The sequence below is a fragment of the Budorcas taxicolor genome, chromosome 18 (genome assembly GCF_023091745.1).
Source record: "Budorcas taxicolor isolate Tak-1 chromosome 18, Takin1.1, whole genome shotgun sequence".
Lineage (NCBI taxonomy): Eukaryota > Metazoa > Chordata > Mammalia > Artiodactyla > Bovidae > Budorcas > Budorcas taxicolor.
In genome coordinates, this window is record NC_068927.1 from 49435671 (window position 1) to 49456543 (window position 20873).

At 49.9% G+C, this 20873-nt stretch overlaps 1 protein-coding gene across 1 annotated transcript in view; it reads left to right on the top strand.

Moving 5' to 3' along the window:
• The first annotated feature begins 906 nt into the window (after positions 1 to 906).
• The window catches only part of CATSPERG (cation channel sperm associated auxiliary subunit gamma), a 28915-nt gene continuing 8948 nt past the window's right edge, over positions 907 to 20873 (top strand). Inside the window, exons 1-14 of the mRNA XM_052656485.1 lie at positions 907 to 1305; positions 5901 to 6045; positions 6413 to 6539; positions 6711 to 6783; positions 7774 to 7929; positions 14253 to 14424; positions 15474 to 15611; positions 16601 to 16660; positions 16894 to 17013; positions 17860 to 17910; positions 18016 to 18145; positions 19007 to 19118; positions 20291 to 20449; positions 20541 to 20653. Of these exons, the coding sequence (XP_052512445.1) occupies positions 907 to 1305; positions 5901 to 6045; positions 6413 to 6539; positions 6711 to 6783; positions 7774 to 7929; positions 14253 to 14424; positions 15474 to 15611; positions 16601 to 16660; positions 16894 to 17013; positions 17860 to 17910; positions 18016 to 18145; positions 19007 to 19118; positions 20291 to 20449; positions 20541 to 20653 (1955 nt within the window). The remainder of the gene's footprint in view (positions 1306 to 5900; positions 6046 to 6412; positions 6540 to 6710; positions 6784 to 7773; positions 7930 to 14252; positions 14425 to 15473; positions 15612 to 16600; positions 16661 to 16893; positions 17014 to 17859; positions 17911 to 18015; positions 18146 to 19006; positions 19119 to 20290; positions 20450 to 20540; positions 20654 to 20873) is intronic.

Below are 20873 nucleotides of genomic sequence, written 5' to 3' on the forward strand. Positions count from 1 at the left end.
AAGGGGCGGGATCACAGGAGGGGGCGGGGCAAGGAACGGGCTTGGGAAGAACATCTCCCCCAGGATGAGGGGGGAGGGCGGATCGATAAGGGGAGGGACAAGGCGCAGAAGCCGAGCGAGGGGCAAGCTACAGGAGAGAAGCCGAAGCGAGGACAGGGGAAGAGGTGGGGCGTGGGGAAGGTACAGGTTCGGGGGAGGGACGGGTCTAGAGGCAGGATCTGGTACCTGGGCAGGTCCCGAGCACGGAGAAAGGGGCGGTGCGGAGAAATGTGGGGGGGCGGGGCAAGACGTGGGGGCGGAGCCAGGCTCAGGTATGCGAGGAGAGGAACTGGGGGCAATAGGGGGGGCATAGCTAAACCGGGAAACAGAAATAGAGACCGACTGAAGAGTAGGGGTCGGAGGCAGAGCACAGGCAGAGCAAAGAAGGATAGGGCAAGTTTAAGGGGTGAGCCTGGGAGGCGGGGCGAAACCAGGGGTAGGGGCATGGCCAGGAGCAACAGTAGGGGAGAGCCCAGGAGTAGCAGCAGAGGCAGGGTCCGGAAGAGCGGTAGTTGCCGGCCGGAGGTCTGGAGCAGAGGTGGAGCCAGGAGCAAGAACAGGAGAGAAGCCAGGAGCAAGAGCACAGGAGGAGCCAGGAGCAAGAACAGGCGAGAAGCCAGGAGCGAGAGCAGGAGAGGAACCTGGAGCAAGAACAGGACCGGAGCGAGACGCAAAAGTAGGAGTGGAGCGAGGAGCAAGAAGAATAGGGGTGGGGCCAGACATCTGAGCAGAGGCGGGACCAGGAGCAGGGCCTGGGCGGGGCGCAGGAATAAGGCGGGATCTAAGACGGCGCCTACCAAGAACAGTCTGGCCGGCTGGTGACCTCCGCCTTCTCCAGGTTGAAGCCACGTTACCCACTTGCCTGAGATGTTCCCTGCTGGCCCTGCTCCGCGGCCGAGGCTCCGAGTCCTGCGGGCGCTGTGGGCACTGCTGGTGGTGCTGTTGGCACCGTGGAGGTTGTGGGCGATACAGGAAACCCAGGAGTGCACCTGGCAGGTTGTCCTGAACAACTTAGAGTCAGTAGGCAAGAACGACGCGATCGATCATTTCGTCGATCAAGAGCTGTACACAGTGGACAAAGTGTTCGACCTGCTAGTGGACGCGCCCATCGACCGGGACGAGGTGAGGGGACTAGGGGCAGGCGAATGGGAGAGGTCCTGGAGCTGCACCCTTCTGGGCTCTGGACATTTGCTCACCATCTCTTTGCAGACATACTTGGGCTTTCCTTACTACCTGAAGATCAACTACTCCTGCACAGGAGAAGTGGTGAGTGGGTGCAGGGGCAGGGGATGTTTATTCTGTTGGGGCCTCATTTTTCCCCCTTTCTAATATTTAAATAGGCATGGCACCATTGAACCCTAGGGGCCTTAAAGATTCAAGATTCCTGATATCTCACCAGGCACATAGTTGGTGCTTATTAGCTTTTAATTTCCATTAAAAAGAAAAAGAAAAAACCAGAGAGATATAAGGACTTCCCTGGTGGTCCAGTGGTTAAGACTGAAAGCTTCCACTGTAGGAGGCACAGGTTGGGCCCCTGGTCAGGGAACTAGGATCCCACGTGCCAGATATTGGGGTCAAAAAGAAAAAGAAACATGTTTTCCTCATAAAGTAAAGAAAATATTTTTTTAAATTGAGATAGAATTCACATGTCCTAAAGTTCACCATTTAAAAATACACAATTCAAGAGTTCCCTGGTGGTCCGTGGCTAAGACTCCCGGCTTGGTGTGTAGGGAGCATAGGTTGGATCCCTGGTTGGGGAACTCAAATTCTGCAAGCTGCCCCTGGAGACCACTAATCTGTTTTCTACTTCTGTGAAATTGTTTATTCTGGACATTTCATATAAGAATGGAATCAAGCAATATGTGGCCTCTTGTATCTGACTTCTTCCACTTCACATGTTTTCAAGACCCATCCATGTTATAACATGGATCAGTATTTCCTTTTTATGGCTGAGTCACCGATGCAATGGACTTGAACTTGGGCAAGCTTTGGGAGATGGTGAGGGACAGGAAGGCCTGACATGCTGCAGTCCATAGAGTTACAGAGTCAGACACGATTGGGTGACTGAACAACAATATTCAGTTGTACAGATGTGCTACATTTTGCTTAGCCATTCATTAAGTGATGGTGATTTGAGTTATTTCCACTTTGAGGGTGGTTATTATGAATGATGCTGCATTTGTACAAGCATCTGTTTTCAGTTATCTTCAGTATATACCTAGGAAATTAATTTCTGGGTCACATGACAACTCTGTTTCACTTCTGAGGACTTGCCGGGCTGTTTTCCAAAGCAAATCCATGTCATTTCACATTCTTATAAACAGTGTATGAGGGGTCCGTTCTTTCTGTGTTGTCATTTGTTATTGTCTATTCCTTTGACTCTTGCCGTCTAGCATGTGTGAAATGCATTTGCCTCATAACTAATGATGTTGAACATCTTTTCATATGCCCGTTAGCCGTTTATCTATCTTCTTAGGAGAAATGTCTGTTCAGATCCTTTGCCCATTTAAAAACTGAGTTATTTGTCTTTTTACTGTCACATTATAAAATTTCTTTTTATAGACTGGAAAATAGTTCCTTTTCAGATATATAATTTGTAAATATTTTTCACTTTCCATGTCTTTTCACTTTCTTAATGATGTCCTTTAAAGCACTAAAGCTTTACATTTATTGAGATATAATTCACATATCATACAATGGCACCACAGTTTTAATTTTTGATAAAGCTCAATTATCAATTTTTTTTTCATTTGTTATGGGTCCTTTTGGTGTTGTCTAAGGCTTTACCTAACCAGAAGTCATGAAAATTTACTCCCATGTTTTCTTCTAAGAGTTTATTTGTTTGTTTTAGGTCTTATGTTCAGGCCTTTGATTGATTTTGAGTTAGTTTTTGTATATGGTGTGAAGTAGGGGTCTAATATTTACCTATGAATATCGAGTTATACCAGGACTGAAAAGATTATTCTTTCCTCATTGAATTGTCTTGACATCCTTGTCAAAAATCAATTGACGATAAGTATAAGTGTATGTTTCTAGATATAATTCTATTCCATTGTTCTATATGTCTGTCCATATGCCAGTACCACACTGTTTTGATCACTGTAGCTTTGTAGTAACTTTCAAATTGGGAAGTTTGAGTCTTCCAAATTTGTTCTTATTTAAGATTGTTTTGACTGAAATAAGCAGAATGTTGTGGTTTGGAACTGAAATTCTGAAGGCTACAGACCTGGGTTTGAATCTACCGTGGACTCATATTTATCTGGAGGAAGTATAGCATGATAGTGAATCCTTTGAGCTCTGAAGCCAGGCTGCCTGGCTTCAAACCCCAGTCCTGCTCATAACAGCTGAGTGATCTCAGGCAAGTCACTTAACTTCTCTGTACCAAAGTCTCCTCATCTTTAACAAGGCTACAATAATGATCATACCCACTTCATAAAATGATTAAATATGTGTGAAGCACTGAGCACAGTGGCTGGTTCATAGAAAGTGAACACTAGCAATAAGTTTCTAGAGTGTGACCTGGGCAGAGAGTTGACTCCATCAACCTTCTCTCCTTATCTGTGAAAGCCTGATAGTCATTCCTTTATCTGTTCATGCAACACTGAACTCTGAGTCAGACCCTTTTTTTTTTTTTTCCCCACAACGGGGTGGGGAAGCGGTACACTGATAAACAATGTGCCCTGCTTTTTCTTCTGGATTCAGCCCACCAGGGAAGCAGACAATCAACAAGTAAATACAGAAAACAACTTATTAGTGTAACCAGTGCAAAGACAAAAATAAAATGAGGTGAAGGCGTTAGCTGGAATGGTTGGGGAAGATCTCTGAAGAGCTTGAGCAGAGGCCTGAATGATGAAAAGGGAGAGAACTGGGGAAAACACTGGAGCCGAAGGAACAGCAGGTGCAGCAGCCCTGAAATAGGACTGAAGCTGGTGTATATGAGGAACTGCCCAGAGCCCGTGTGTGGCTGGAGCAGACTAAGCGAGGGGGACAGTGGGAGGGGAGAGTGAGACCTGGCTTTCTCTCTAGTGAGATGAAGCCATGAGGTTTTGAACAGAGGGATGCAATGGGATTCAGGTGTTAACAGGCTGAATGGGGGGCAGAGCAGGAGCAAGGAGACAGGGAGGAGGCTGATGCTTGGTCCAGACAAGAGTTAAGGGTGGACAGCACCAGGGCAGTTGTGGCCACTATATCCCTGATAAGGAAGAGGTCCCCAACACAGCAGCACCTGCTCCCCTGTGATTGGAAGCCAGAGGTAGGGCTGGGACAAGTGTAGGGGGCAGGATTGAAAGGGCCCAGGCCGAGGCATTCCTCAGGATGAAGGCCTATGCCAAAGGAATAAGACTCATTTAATCTCCCACCCATGTCTCATAGCTCCCCCCATACCCCTGGCCCAGAGTGACTTGAGCACAGCTGTCTCTTGGGGGTGCCTCCAAGCCTTTGCCAATGCTCTTCTAGAGACTTCCCTGGTGGTCCACTGGGTAAGACTCCATACTCCCAGTGCCAGGAGCATGGGTTTGATCACTTGTGAGGGACCTGCATACCGCATGATCCGGTCAAAAAATGAAATATTAATGCTGTTCTATACCCTAGAACAGGCTTTCCTTGGTAGCTCAGCTGGTAAAGAATCCCGCTGCAATGCAGGAGACCCCAGTTTGATTCCTGGGTTGGGAAGATCCTCTGGAGAAGGAATAGGCTACCCACTCCAGTATGCATGGGCTTCCCAGGTGGGTCAGCTGGTAAAGAATCCTCCTGCAGTGTGGGAGACCTGGGTTCCATCCCTGGGTTGGGAAGATCCCCTGGAGGAGGGCATGGCCACCCACTCCAGTATTCTTGCCTGAGAATCCCCATGGACAGAGGACCCTGGCAGGCTACAGTCCATGGGATCGCATGTTGGACACAACTGAATGACTAAGCACAGCGCAGCACGTACCCTAGAATACATGTCCTCCTCCTTCCATCTCCATGCTAAGTCAGGGGTCCCCAGACTCTGGGATCTAACGCCTGATGTTCTGAGGTGGAGCTGATGTAATAATAATAGAAATAAAGTGCACAATAAATGTAATGCACTGGAATCATACCGAAACCTTCCCCCCACCCCCCAACCGTGGTCAGTGGAAAAATTTAGTCCCCACTAAACTGGTCCCTGGTGCCAAAAAGGTTGACGGCTGCTCTAAGCCCTGCCCTCCCTTCTTAGCCCAGCCAGGATCCTAGCATTTCTGGGAGGTTGTCCCTGACTGCCCGGTCACCCCCGTCCCTAGTTCCTTCCTGTCTAACTGCCCCTGCCTGCCTGCTTGCTAAGTCACCTCAGTCGTGATTGACTCTTTGTGACCCTATGGACTGTAGCCCCTCCAGGCTCCTCTGTCCATGAGATTCTCCAGGCAAGAATACTGGAGTGGGTTGCCATGCCTTTCTCCAGGGGCTAACTGCCCCATCATACCCCAGATCCCAGTCCCTAAACCAGAAGCCCCAAGAGTGAGAATGGAATACCTGAATGAGGGAAGAGGCTGCTAGTAGTTATGGGTGCCAGGTGCTCCCACCTTTACATTTTTGTTTATCCCATGCTTTTTTGCCCTATGCATTCCCTATGTCTAGTTTCTGTCTGAGGACCTTGCTCTGGACTCACCTCCTCCAGGAAGACCTCCTGACTCCCTTCCAGCCGAAAGCACCTCCACCCCTCTCCTAGACTGGTCCCATCCCCCTCCCGAGCCCCAAACCTAGAACATGTTCTCTGACCTTCCCACGGTGGAGAGTCTGTTCTCCTGACCCAGCCTAGGAGGATGGCAGGCTAGTAAAGGTGGGGTCAAGGCAGGGGAACCCACAGGCTCTATTAAGGACACCCTGTGGGGCCATCTCGCCCTCAGTCCTCTGAGGCCCTGGTCCGCAAGGGCCACCTGACAGGGCTGAAGCCAGTGGTGCTGGTCACCTTCCAGTCCCCAGTCAACTTCCATCGCTGGAAGATAGAGCAGCTGCAGATCCAGATGGAGGCAGCCCCCTTCCGCAGCCCAGGTGAGCCTGGAGGGTCACAGCCTGCCTGGTGGGTGGGGGCGTGGCCGTGTGGGCGTGGCCAGGGAACCTCAGCAAGGTTCATGGTCTCAAGGGGCGGCTAGGAACGTCAGAGGGGCCTATGACCTGGTGAGGATGTGGGGGTGGTTGGGGGCCTCACAGAGATCTCTGACCTGAGAGGGGGGTGGCCAAGGAGGCCTCAGCAGGTTCCGGGGCCCAGATGGGGCCACACAAAGGCCCCAGGGGGATCCGTGGCTGAGAAGGGAGCATGCCAAGTTGAATTGCGGGGAGATCCCAGTGGTTTGTGGCCGGGGTGGGAGGAGGCTACTGGAAGGCCCCAGCAGCCTCAGTGCCCACCGCCTGCCAGCAGAGAGATGTGACGCAGAGGAGGTGTGTCTCATGAGCTGGTACACGCCCATGCCCATCAAGAACGGCAGCGTGGTCATGCGCGTGGATGTTAGCAGCAATGGCCTGGGGCCCTTCATTCCTAATAAAAGGTGCCCTTTCCCGATCCCGGGCTGGGTGAGACTCTGGGAGGGGCTTCCTAATTTCCGGATTCCCATAGAAGATAAGAGGGGTCCTCAGGGATGGAAAGGGGCAGGGAAGTGGCTGTGAGCTCTGGCAGCAGCCTGAACCCACACCCGTGCTTGCCCCACACCCACCTCCAGGTTTCATGTGAACATCAACGGCTTCCTGGAGGGTGGGCGAGACCGTGAACTCCAATTCACTGTGGGAAATGAGGTGAGGGGGCTCCAGTGATGGGAAGAGCCCCAGTGCCATGCTCTGCTAAGTACACGTTAAGTCTTGACAGTGACCTGTGAGAGAAGGTCCTCTAGTTTACCCATTTTAAAGAGGAGCAAACTGAGGCCCAAAAGGATGGATCCATTTGCCCACAGACTTGTAACTGTGTCTACCTGACTCCTGCACCCATATTCTTAATCACAGTGCATTCATTCATTCAGTAGGCACTTCCTGAGCACAGAGTGTGGCGCCATGGGAACATAACAGTGAACACACAGACCCAAATCCGTGCCCTCTCTCTGAGCTGACAGTCTAGTGGGAGAGACAGACACCAGACCAGCACACACGAGATCAAGTCAATTCCACAGCAGGTTGAAAAGTGGTCAGTGCACTGGGGAGAATTCAGAGTGAGGGGAATTAGGTCTCTGTAAGAGGGGGTGGCGGGGGTTTCCCAGGTGGCTTAGGGCTAAAAAAATCTATCTGCCAATGCAGAAGACACAGGAGACATGGGTTTGATCCCTGGGTCAGGAAGATTCCCTGGAGTAAGAAATGGCAACCCACTCCAGTATTCTTGCCTGGGAAATCCCATGGACAGAGGAGCCTTGTGGGCTACAGTCCATGGGGTCACAAAGAGTCAGACACAACTGAACACACACACAGGAGGGGACGGCAAGAAAGGTGTAATTGAGAAGGTCGACATTTGCGTACAGTCTTGGTGGAGCAGAGCAGGAATTACGTAGTTACTAGAAGAGCATTTCGAGCAGAGGGAACAGTCGGTATAAAGGCTCTGAGAACCAGTGAGGAAGCCCATGTGGCCGGGAGAAGATGAGCAAGGGGGAGAGTGGTGGAGGATGAGGTCAGAGAGGTGATGGAGGCAAATTGCACATGGCCTTGTGAGTCACGGTAAGTTCTTTAGGTTTTATCTTAAATGAGACAGAACCGTGGGAAGAGAGGGGGTTGCTGAGCAGCCCTCTGGCCCCTGCCCCGCAGCTCTTCCATCTGATACCCCAGTACTTTGCGAATGTCCCATCGAGGCCGCTGTGGTACACTGTGGACCAGACACCCGTGCTCATCCTGGGTGGCATCCCTGAGGAGAAGGCCATCCTACTGACCGACACAAACTTCAAGGACTTCTTTCTCGTGGAGGTGAGTCACTGCAGGGCAGATGGTGGGCTGGGTTTTAGCTCCTAAGGTGGAAAGGGGCCCAGGGCCACGGAAGGGGTCCCCAAAGGCACACCAACACCCAGAAGAGGCAGATAACATCAACAAAAGACAGACTCTGCAGGCTGGGTTCAAATCCTCCTTCTGCTGCCTCCTGGCTGTGTGATGTTGGGCAAGTCGCTTCACCTACCCTGGCCTCAGATTCCCCATTTGTAAAATGGGAACGATATTTATATTTACTTTACAGAATGATTCTGAGAATGGCACAAATGCATAGCAGTCAGACCCAGAATGAGTAATATGGGAGTTGAAGCTATTATTATTTATAGGTCCATCATTTGTAGTTCCGAAATCCCAAATCTTTGAAATGGCATTTTCACAATTCAAGGCTGAAACGCATTTGTCGAGAAACTCTGACTTGAGCTAACAAAGACTTCTTTTTTTTATCTTTATGCATTCTATTTAATAATATTCTGATGCTGCCCTGCAGAAATATTAAGGAATTTGACTATGAGGTGCTGCCTCAGGCCCCACTGGGTTTTTGGGTGGTATATATGTGCCATGAAGCGTGCTCAGCCACTCAGTCATATCCGATACTTTTGTAGCCCACCAGGCTCCTCTGTCCATGGGATTTTCCAGGCAAGAATAGTTTGCCATTTCCTAATCCAGGGGATCTTCCTGATCCAGGGGGCTCCAGCATCTCCTGCATTGCAGATGGATTCTCTACTCCTGAGCCACTGAGGAAGCCTCATATATGTGTCATCTTACCTTCTAAACACTGGAAAATTCTGAATTTCAATATACACCTGGCCTCTAGGGTTTCAGATTCGGCATTGTGAGCCTATATTACTTCCAAAACATGGAAGTAGTGTCTGAAGCAGGGTCCTTTCAGTGTGAAAGACAAACATGTTTGGGTTAATTGCAGTTGTAGGCAGAGCTCCAAACCAGTTTGGTTTCAGCAGAGAAATAGGATTGAATAGGTACACCCAACTGCCAAGCCCGGACACAGAGCAGCCTGCAGGCCTGGCTTGATTCAGGGCTCGAACAAGGACTCCAACTTTCAGCTTCACTTCTTCTGGATTAACTCCCTCCTCAAAGTGATTCAGATCATCCCAGCTCATAGGCAGAGAAAGGAAGCACCTCTTTCCCAAATAGATTTTTTAAAAATTCTTGAAATTTATTTGCTTGGTCCTGATGGGCCCAGCTTGGGTCATGTGTCCCAAAAGAATGGAGCGTGCCAGCTGGCTTAGCACGAGTCATGAGATCTATCCTAATGAGGAGGGTACCCGAGACAAGAGACCGTGAAAGGATGACTCCCCCGGAGTGAAATCAGGGTAGCTTTGCCACAAGCTGGGAGGACAAGAAGCTGGTTGTTAATTTTGTCTAAGATAACAATGTGCACCACAGCAACCTCTAAAGACTGCTTGAACCTCCTCCCATCGAAGCTGAAAGTGCCATCCATGATTTCTATTTTTTTTTTAATATTTGTTTACTTATTTATTTGGCTGCATCAGGTCTTAGTTGCAGCACGCGGGATCTTCATTGCATCACGTGGCATCTTTTGTACTGTGGCCCATGGGATTAGTTGCTCCGAGGCATGTAGGATCTTAGTTCCTCCACTAGGGATAGAACCCACATCCCCTGCATTGAATGGCAGGTTTTTAACCACTGGACCACCAACAAAGTCCTCCCACACATGGATTTCTGATAACCCCATGTGGATTAATGTTCTCTCAGTTCCCTTTGGCTCTGAATTCCTGCTTCTGTTGAACTCCTTCTGTTTATAGAACATCTCTGGTTTATAGAGCTGTCCTGTCAGCTCTCTCTGCTTCTGACCCAGGTCTTTGCAGACCTTGTTCAGTTTTCACGCTCCTGAGCAAAACACACCCACAGGAGAGATGTAGCCAATGAATTCTGCTGAAGAGATTTGGAGGGCAAAGGAGGGGAGTTATGTCATGAGAATTAAAAGTGCAATTTGAACTTCAGGCATCTTTTTTTTTTTTTAATTTATCCATATGAAAATCATAAAATTAATAAAATTCACCATTTTAAAGTGACCAGTGTAGTACCATTGAATATATTGGTATTGTGCAATCACCAAATCTATTTCCAAAGAATTTTCATCACTCCAAAATCAAAGTCTATTTATTCTCATTTTTTAACCAGAAGGACTTTTCCCACGTTGCTGTCTCTGCTCTGTTTTCCTTCTTTCTTCCTGTTTCACACCTCAGCACTCCTGTCAACTGCCCCTAGGATCTCATAAGAACACCCCCTGCCCCCCTACCCCCCGCATACACACACACACTATGCAGCTATCTTCAGCCCTGTGTTGGTCAAGTTTAGATGCTGTAACAGGAATTCCCCAGAAGCCTAGTGATTAGGGTTCCAGGCTTTCACAGCTGTGGCCCAGGTTCAATCCCTGGTCAGAAGCTGAATGGTGCATCCCTGCCCCCGCCCCCCCACCACAAAAAAATTAATAGATGCTGTATCAAAGAGACTTCTGAGAAACAACAGCTTAAATGGATGCTATTGCTCATTTGCCAAACAGTCCAGATGTGAGAAACCCCAATCTCTTTTACTTTCCTGCTTCACCATCCTCTAGGCCCCAGGTGTTGATCTGACCCATGTGATTGGAGCTGCGTCATGCCCATGCCCATACTGAAGCCAGCTTGGAAGGAGAAAGAGCAGAGGTGAAGGGCAAGCTATTTTCTCTTAAGCAAGTTTCACTTGCAGTCGCATTCCATTGCTGAAGAATTAGTCAGTTGGCAACATCCACTGCAAGGGAGGCTGGGAAGTCTAATTTCCACCTGGCTGGCACATACCCTGCTAAAACTCCATTACCAAAGAAAACGGGAGAAATGGAGTTGAGCCCAACTAGCCACCTGCCAAAAATGGAAGAGGGAATTTGTTGGTTCATGTAACCAAAAAAATTCAGGACTTCAGGTCCAGTTTGATCCAGGATTTCAAACAGTGTCACCAAATCTGAGTCTCTTTCTCTCTCTCCAGTTCTCAGACCTGATTCCTCTGTATTGACTTTCAGTTCAGTTCAATTCAGTTCAGTCACTCAGTCATGTCCAACTCTGTGCAACCCCATGGACTGCAGCACGCCAGGCTTCCATGTCCATCACCAACTCCCAGAGCTTGCTCAAACGATTGACTTTATGCTCAAACATCTCTGGACTTGGAACTCCAAAGGTTGCATCTTCTCAGGCCCACATCCAGTGGGAAATATCTTTCCCATTATCTTCTAACCCTCAAATCACAAGATTCCTTCCACTTGGTGTGGCTCACCATTCGCCCACCTTGACTCAGTCATTGTGGTCAGAGAACCCCAACAGGCTGCGTGTTGGGGGAACTGAGTCAGAACTCTCAAACACTGCTCAAATAAGAAATCCAGCTGACTCACAGCTTTTCTTTTTCTCAGGCATGTGGAGGAAGAGGGGAGGTGTGATGATCTTCTAGTTTAACAAAGAAATTTTCCAAGTATTTCTTCCAGAAAACAGAGGCAGCACTTTAAATATTAACAGGGCAATACATTGTGATATCCAATCAAAATGACAGATTGAGAGGGTGCAGGTTAGTTTGCCCAGGCATAGCAACAAAGTCTGTAGTCTGCAGAAATCTCTTATGTACTGAAAAGGTGGGGAAGTGAGAATGTTTATATTCCTCTTAACTTGGTAAAATTTCCCTTAGCAGCAGAGCCTAGAGTTTTATTTTGATTTATACTTTTTAAAAGTAAAAAATTATTTTTTCTTGTCTTCATTGCACAGCATGTGGGATCTTAGTTCCCCAACGAGGAATCGAACCCATGCCCTAGACATTGAAAGCTCAGAGTCTTAACCACTGGACCACTGGGAAATCTCTGATTTATGCTTTTTGTTGGAAAAGTTAGTAGAAAATTCCACTTTCTAGTGGAAATTTTCAAACGGAAAAATGGAGAGAATTGTATAATGAACCCAACGTCAATAATTAACATTTTGCTTTTTTTTTGCCCTACTCTTTTTTCCCTAGAATGTTTGAAAGAAAATTCTAGCCATCATACCATTTCACTTGTAAATTCTGGAAATACTTGAGGAAATATCTCTAACACATTAGGACTTTTAAGAAATAAAATCACAATGCCATTATAATGCCCAGCAAAATTAACAATAAGCCCCTAATATTGGGTTGGCCAAAAAAAATCAGTTGGATTTTTTTGTAAGCTGTTACAGAAAAATCCAAATGATTTTTTTTTGGCCAATCCAGTATCATCAGTTCAGTTCAGTTCAATTCAGTCTCTCAGTCGTGTCCGATTCTTTGCAACCCCATGAATTGCAGCACGCCAGGCCTCCCTGTTCATCACCAACTCCCAGAGTTCACTCAGACTCACGTCCATCGAGTCCGTGATGCCATCCAGCCATCTCATCCTCAGTCGTCCCCTACTCCTCCTGCCCCCAACCCCTCCCAGCATCAGAGTCTTTTCCAATGAGTCAATTCTTCTCATGAGGTGGCCAAAGTACTGGAGTTTGAGCTTTAGCATATATCAGTTTCAGCCAATATCATCTGACCTGGTCATAGTTAAATTTCCCCCATTATCTAAAAATGTGTTTTACAGTTGGTTTGCTTGAATCAGGATGTGCCTGTTGCGTTTGGTTGTGAACTCTCTTAATTCTCTTCTTACCTGTAAGTCTGCTCTCCCCCAACCCACAACCATCAATCACCTTTTTTTTTCCAGGTAATTTAAGAAGCCAGGCCTTTTGTCCTATAGAATTTGACTGTTTGCTGCTTTTTTTTTTTTTTTTTTGGCTGCTCTGGGTCTTCACTGCTGCACGTAGGCTTTCTCTAGTTGTGGTGAATCCATGCTGCTCTGGTGAATGCGTGCTACTCTGGTGAATGTGTGCTACTCTGCCGTGCATAGGCTTCTCATTGTGCTGGCTTCTCTTATTGCAGAGCACAGGCTCTAGGGACGTGAGGTTTAGTAGTTGCAGCTCAAGGGCTTAGTTGCTCCATAGCATGTGGGATCTTCCTGGACCAGGGATCAAACCCATGTCTCCTGCATTGGCAGGTGGATTCTTTACCACTGAGCCACCAGGGAAGCCCTGGCTGTTTTCTTCTTCATAGAATCAATTAACTTATTCCTCTGACCTTATGTACTGAATATTAGTCTCAGGGTGCCATAATAAAATACCACAGACTGGATGGCTTAAGCACAGAAATTTATGTTCTTGTAGTTCTGGAGTCTGGAAGTCCAAGATCAAGGTGTCAGCAGGGTTGGTTTCTAGTGAGGCCTGTTTCCACGGCTTGCAGATGGCTACCTTCTCACTGTCCTCATGTGGCCTTTTCTCTGTGTGCATGAGTAGAGAGAGAGGTGGCTCTGGTGTCTCTTCCTCTTCTGATAAGGACACAAGTCCAGTAGAATTAGGGCCCCATCCTTATAACCTCGCTGGACCTTAATTATCTCCTTTAAGGCCCCAACACAGTCATGTTGGGGAGATAGAGCTTCAACATGTAAATTCTAGCCACAACACCCTATATTGCCTATAAACTGGTAGTGAGTTCTAGAAGCTTGGTTGAAGTTATACTCAATCTTTTAGGCAAGAGCCCTTCATTGGTGGTGCTTTCCCACTGTTAATGATATTGCCAGTGTTAGTGATCAGTCAGTGAGTTCAGATAGCTATTTGTTTAAATAGAATGGGATAGGGACTTCCCTGGCGGTCTAGTGGCTAAGAATCCAACTGCCAGTGCAGGGGACATGAGTTTGATCCCTGGTCTGGGAAGATCCCACATGTCACGGGGCAACTAAACCCATGAGCCGCAACTACTGAAGCCTGTGCTCTAGAGCCCGTGCTCTGCAACAGGAGAAGCCACTGCAATGAGAAGCCCTTGTACCACAACTAGAGAAAGCCCACGTGCAGCAGCAAAGACCCAGCACAGCCAAAAATAAATAAATGTAAAAAATACAGAATAGGATTATTAAAATGTGCCTTAGGCCAAGCATGGAATCTTTTGGATCCACATGAGGACAATCCTGACTGGGGCCTGGGGAACCAGGTGTGCTGAGCCCTGTTGAGTACATGGAGCACTACCCAACTTCAGGGAGCACTGAAAGCCCCCACTGGCTCTGGCCTGGGTCGCCTGCTTCCAGGGGAAGTTTGTTGGGGGAAGTTTGGCCACCAAGGTGCTGCTGCAGGGTGAGCAGGAAGGGGGCCCTGGGGGCAGCCACATGTGTCCATCCCAAGCAGTGGTCAGAGCAGGTGCCTCCCCACAAGGCGGGACACGGGAGTGGAGATCAAGGCCACCTGCTCACCACTGGCTCCACTCCCCCGCAGTTGAGCATTGACAGTTGCTGGGTAGGCTCCTTCTACTGCCCCCAAGCCAGCTTCACCGCCACCATCTACGATGCCATTGCCACTGAGAGTACCCTCTTCATCCGGCAGAACCAGCTCATCTACTATTTCACAGGCACCTACACCACACTCTACGAGAGCAAACGTGGCAGCGGTGAGGGGTCACTGGCCGGGTCACATACTCTGGCGTCCTGACCATCTTAGGCCATGGGACCTGCCTGTTGGAGCCCCAGGGAGGGCGCTTCAGGGACTCCATCACTGGAGGCATCTGGGAATGGAATTACCATGGGTGGGGAGAGGGGGATGTAGGAGGGACTTCCCAAGCTCCTGAAGCATCACTTCCCACCCTGTAGGCAACTCCTCCTACCCTCTGTATGTTGGGGCAAGACTTTCATCCAGACCTTCCCAGGAGTCTTGAACCGACTAAGGGCAGAGAGAGGCCTGAGAGTGAGGGGAGGGAGCAGAGAGAGAAAGACTCAGGTGCATGCTCACTCATATGCAAAGGTGCAGAGAGGGTCAGAAAGGCATACCAGAGAGAGATGTGCACCAAGTGAGAAGTGTGAGGCGCTGGGGAGGGGCAGAAAGTTAGACAAAGAGAGAAACAGAGATGGGCTGTTGGAAAGGCAGAGCCATGAAGGAGATTGATCAGGGAGGAAAAGAAAGACTTAATTTTTTAAAATTATTTATTTGGCTGCATCAGGTCCTAGTTGCAGCATGTGGGATCTTTAGCTGAGACATGTGAACTCTTAGTTGTGGCATGTGGAGCTTAGCTCCGGGGGTTGAACCCAGCCCCTCTGCTTTGGGAGTGCAGAGCCTTAACCACTGGACCACTGGGGAAATCCTAAGAGAGACTTTGGATTCGGCCTCATCTTTTAAATGATATCAAAGCCCTAGTTCTTCTGACCCCCGCCCCCTGCCCCTGCCCCATGTAAATGAGCGATGTGAACTTACGGGATCACAGAAACTTACACTGTAACCCCTATTTCATTAGTTAGTGAGTGTTCCCAAAGGCTTTATTTTTCTCACTTTCTTTCTTAGGGAACTTTGACAGTGGGAAGAACCAGGTTAGAATAGATATAAGTCAAAGAAAGGGGTGTTTACTGGCTTAGACAGCTAGAAAACTCAGGAGCATGTTGGTTTGAGGCATAGTTGGATCTGGGGGCTCAAGGCCCCAGGCTCAAATGTCTATGCTGGCCCCCACAGAGAGATGGGTTCGAGTCCTGGCTAACGAGTGTATCAAGAGGTTGTGCCCCGTGCATTTCCACAGCAATGGCTCTGAGTATGTGATGGCCCTCAGCACTGGCAAGCACGAAGGTTACGTCCACTTTGGGACCATCACAGGTAAGGTCAGGGGTCTCCAGCAGCCCAAGAGACCCCTCTGGACCCGCTCACTCCTAAGAGTTCTGACCCCAGGCCCTCACCTCTCACCCCTTCCTTCAGGAGGGGTCCCAGGCTGTGAGTCAAGATAGGTTTATGCCTTTGTAGTGGCAGGGCTTGGCAGGGTTGGGAGGTTTTGTATCTTTCACAGTGTGTTTGGTTTCAAAGGGCAGAAGCCCAATTCAAAAATCATTTAAGCATAGAAAATGTGTAGACTTATATAGATGAAAAGACCCAGTGCAGCATCAGGCTAGCTGGATCCAGGGCTTGCAGGGTGGACCGTCAGGTCTATCCCTTGGCAAGGGAGTATAGCCTAGGGATTATAGCATGGGTTCAGGAGACAGACTGCTCTAACACACCCAACTCAAGTCATCTGTGGCTTTGGACAGGTAACTCAACCTCTCTTTTTGGGTGCTTACCCTCATTTGCAAAATGGGGCTGAGAATACTAATACCCACATCATTGTGTTGCTATCAAGGTTAAATACGTTGACATATATGAAGATCTTAGAGCACTAGGGACACGGTGAGTCCTACTCAAGGGTTTATCATTATTAGCCCTGTAATTTGGCCTCATTTTCAGATAGGTACTCCCCCCGCAGGGGTTAGAGATGGCATCCAGGAAGTCGGGACTCACATCTCCCACTGGCTTGAGTCACCCCCAGCGAGTGACAGCAGACTCTTCCCCCATTGGCCTTAGCTCAAATCCCAGGGTTCACTCTGACTGGCCCATTTCTGGGTCATGTGCTCAGACCTGAGCCAATTACTGTGACCAGCAGGCAGACATATTCTGATAGGCCAGTTGTGAATGGACAGAAAGGGCGGTTGGGGGAGAGCTGCCCCAGGGCTAAGAAGGAGGCACAGGTATTCAACCCCGGATAACTGAAGAGCTGATGTGGTGGGGTGCCAGATGGGCTGGGAAGGGCCTGAGCCTTGACCTGCTCTGCTCCTCAGATGGCCTCGTGTCCTTCCAGTTGCTGCCCAGGCATCGGTCCGTGTGCAGTGCAATTCTAGGTACCCTGCTCCCACATGGGTCTGTGGGGGTGGGGAATAGGGTGGGCTTGGGAAGGTTGGGGGGCAGTCGGGGATGTAGGAGAGCAGGGAAGGCGGGGGAGAGGCCATGGGAAAAGATGGGCAGTTTCTTGGGGATGGGTGGAGAGTCACCAGGATAGGCATGGCAGTCACAGAAACCATGGAGGGGGACGGGGCTGGAGGGGCTTCTCTGGACCTCTGCCTTCCCTCCCCAGTTGTCAGCTGCTCCGTCACCTGGGCCGTATTCGTTGCTGGTGACTACAATCTACTGATGCTGGTGGAGATTGTAGGCCCTGCCTCCTCGAAGTATTTCCAGGTGGTCAGCTATGACCTGGGTAATTGGGGCATCACTGGGGGCTGCTAAGCAGGAAGGGGCAGGAGCTGGGGTTATGAACTGCTGCTCCATCCTGTGGCATCTGTGCTCAACAGATAACGGAAAGGAAATGTGGCTCCTGCCACTGCTAGGTCAGGGGCAGTGGTGGAGAACAGGGGGAAAACTGAGAGGAAGTCAATGAGACTGGAGCAGAGGGAAGGGGAGGGAGGGAGATTGGAAGCGTGAGCAGATGTGAGACCTGGGAAGGCCTTGTGGCTCACAGTAAGATTTGATGTGAGCTGATGGAGTGAGCATAGGGCTGCCGTGTACAGTTGTTTAGGGCTTCCCAGGTGGTACTGGTGGTAAAGAACCCTCCTGCCAATGCAGGAGACAACAAGAGACATGGCTTTGGAAAGATCCTCTGGAGGAGGGCGTGGAAACCCACTCCAGTACTCTTGCCTGGAGAATCCCATGGACAGAGAACCCTCTAGGGGTACAGTCCATAGGTTTGGATACTACCGAAGCAACTTAGCAGGTGTGCATGTACAGTTGTTTAGGCTGTGTCTGGAGCTCCCCAGCCAAGGAATCAAGTCCTCTGCCCTCACAGGACTGTATCCGCTTAGAGGAAGTGCCTTTTTATAATTCACATGAAGAAATTCTAAGGACTGAAGAGCCTGGTGGGCTACAGCCCATGGGGTTGCAAAGAGCTTAGCATGACTTAGCAGCTAAACAACAGCAACAAGAGTGGGCCCAAATGGGAAGCTGTTGGGATGGGGTTGGAGGCATTGGGGAGCTGGGGACTTGCTCAGTTGCAGGTCTTGAAAACTCAGGGTCTCAGGAGATTTTGCTGTGTCTTCCCCACCTGTAGTCAATGATTACCTGGTTGTGCTCTACACCATCCCGGAATTCATCCCTGACGGTAGGAGGGGAAGGCAGAGGGGGCTGGAAAAGTGGGTGGGTGCCAGGTGAGGCCCAAGCGACCCCACCTCACTGCTGTGTCCACTTTGCCTGTGCCCCCTGCCAGCTCGAGGCCTGGAGTTCCTGATGATTCTAGGGACAGAGTCCTATACCAACTTTCCGATGGTCCCCAAGGGCATGTCCTACAACCCATATAACAACCTGCTGTTCATCTGGGGCAACTTCCTCCTCCAGAGGTATGGAGCCAGCCTCCCCAGTCCCACGTAGGGTGGGGCTCCATTCTGAAGTCACCAAGTTTTCAGGGTATGTATGCCCAAGGCCAGAAGTGATCAGAACCATCATGGGGGAAAACATGGGCTGGGGTGGGCACAGATAGAAGAGGGAAGCTGATATTTTAAAGCTGGGAGTCCTTAAAAAACAAACAAACAATGTTTTATCCTTATTTATTTTTGGCTCCACTGGGTCTTGGTTGCTGTGCGTGGACTTTTCTCTAGTCGCAGCGAGCAGGGGCTCTTCTTCGTCATGATGCACAGGCTTCTCATTGCAGTGGCTTCCCTTGCTCCAGAGCTCAGGCTCTAGGCATGAGAGTTTCAATAGCTGAGGCACTTGGCCTCATTAGTTGTGGTGCACAAGCTTAGTTGCTCTGCAGTGTGTGGGACTGAACTCACACCCTCTGTATTGGCAGGCAGATTCTTAACCACTGGACCACCAGGGAAGTCCCAGTGGTGGGAATCCTTTCTTAAATGAAACCTGCTATGAGGACCCAACCTGTGTGAGCAATAGAGGGACATGGCCCGGGGAGAGGGTAGGATGCTTTTCACCCTTCAGGAAGCTGGAGGACCAGGAGCCAACTCTGGGGGGGTGTTGGCAAACTGCCAGTTTGGTCAACGGCTCCTGTTTATGGATGGGCAGGTCAGCCAGAGGGTTTGGAGATGGGGGGCAGAAACTAGAGTCCCAGGCTTCCTTTGTGCCTTCTCATCAGCCTGGCGGAGAAGCGAGTAGATGGTTCCTGCAGTGGCATGTCAGGACTAGTCAGGGAAGCAGATACTCTCCGGGTCTCACCTGGGTGTCCTGACCTCCCACCTCTGCCCTTTCAGTTTTAACAGTGACAACTTCATTTACCTGGCGGACTTCCCCAAGGAGCTGTCCATCAAGTACCTGGTGAACTCGTTCCGAGGGGACATGGCCATTGTCACCGAGAATGAGGAGGTGGGCTGCCCTCCCCTCTCCCCACTTCCTTTCTGCCCAGCCCCAAAGCCTAGGGGTCTCTCTTTTCCCCCACTCCATCAGGGTAAAAGGGCCCAGGAGAGGGAACATTCTCAGGGACCCTGGGGAATGGAAGGGCAGCAGAAGCTCCATTTATAGCTGAGAATCCTCGAACTCAAAAAGGATGTGTCTTTTCCAAAGTTACTCAGCAGGGTAAAGGGCCTGTGCTCAGAGTCATGAGGGGATGTCCAGAGGGAGCCCTCTTTCATTCCGCCATGCAGCTCAGCACACCTGATCCGGTGCTGGAGACATAGTGGGCAGTGAGTCAGCTGTGGGCCCTGCCCTCCCAGGGTCCCAGTCCAGTTGGGAGGATGGATTCATTACCAGACAGTGACAGTTCAGACACTACAAGGCTGCAGTGAGGAAAACAGCACCCACGGACGTTCAGACCCTGTCTGGGGGTATATGCGTCAGGAGGGCTTCATGGAGAAGGCCACATGGAGGGAGGATGTGCTGGAGGCTGGAGAGGATCCTCCAAGCTGAAGCTAAGGAGGAGGTTTGGTCTACAGCCAAATGAGTTAGGGGATGAGAGGGTGGGCATCAGTGCAGAGGTGGGAAACTGAGGCCAAGGGGATGCTGAGACCCTGAAGGGGGCAAAGAGCGAGATGGGAGACGTCCCTGGCCATCCAGTGGTTAGCACGTCACCTTCCTTGGCAGCAGGTGTGGGTTCGATCCCTGGTCGGGCAGCTGAGATCGCACATGTCTCAGGGCCAAAAAACCAAAACAGAAAACAGAAGCAGTATTGTAACAAATTCAATAACAACTTTAAAAATGGTCCACCTTAAAAAAGAATCTTAAAAAGGGTGAGAAGAGAAAAAGAGGGCTTAGCCCTCAGATCCCCAGCCTTCAGGCAGTGTGTATATTAGGAATGGTTACATTGCAAGTAATAAAAACTCAAGCAGACTGAAACAGTGAAGAAGTGTATCATGGGGAGTGAGGGCTGGAAGCAGAGGTGGTGGGGTCTGAGAAGCAGAAGGATGGCTCACCTGGTCCCAGCCAGAGGTGAGCACCCAAGACTCACCCCTCAGGGAGTGGGGTCCTCACCCCTCAGAGGGAGGGGTGGGGGTCACAGTGCCCACGGGCCTCACGCACACACCTGGCTGTCACACCCCCAGATCTGGTATCTCCTGGAGGGCAGCTACCATGTGTACCAGCTGTTCCCGTCCAAGGCCTGGGAGGTGTACATCAACCTCCAGGTTCTTCAGCAGTCCTCTCTCTACGCCCCCAATGAGACCATGGTCACCCTCTTCTATGAAGACAACAAACTGTACCAGGTGCCAAGGTGGGGGAACAGCGTGGGCGAGACATGGGGGAGCTGCAGGGTGGCTGACACCAGCTCACGTGGCCCGTACCTTCCCACTGCAGCTGGTGTACCTGATAGACAACCAGCAGGGCAGGCTCGTCAAGAGGCTCATGCCCGTGGAGCAGCTACTGGTATACCAGCAGATCAGTGATGAATATGTCTTGGAAAGGCAAGGGTGAGAAGATACTGAACCACAGAGACAGTCAGAGAGCCTTAGGCACTGCCATCTGAAGCTCCCATTCTGGGGTGTGGGGGGTGGAGACCAAGCCATCCCCAGTGACAGCCTTTGGGCTCTAAGGAGGAGGGGTCTAACCAGCCTAGGGGCAAGGTGCATCAGGGAGGGCTTCAACGAGAAGAGGTGCATGAAGGGTGAGGAGAACTGATGAGGTGATAGA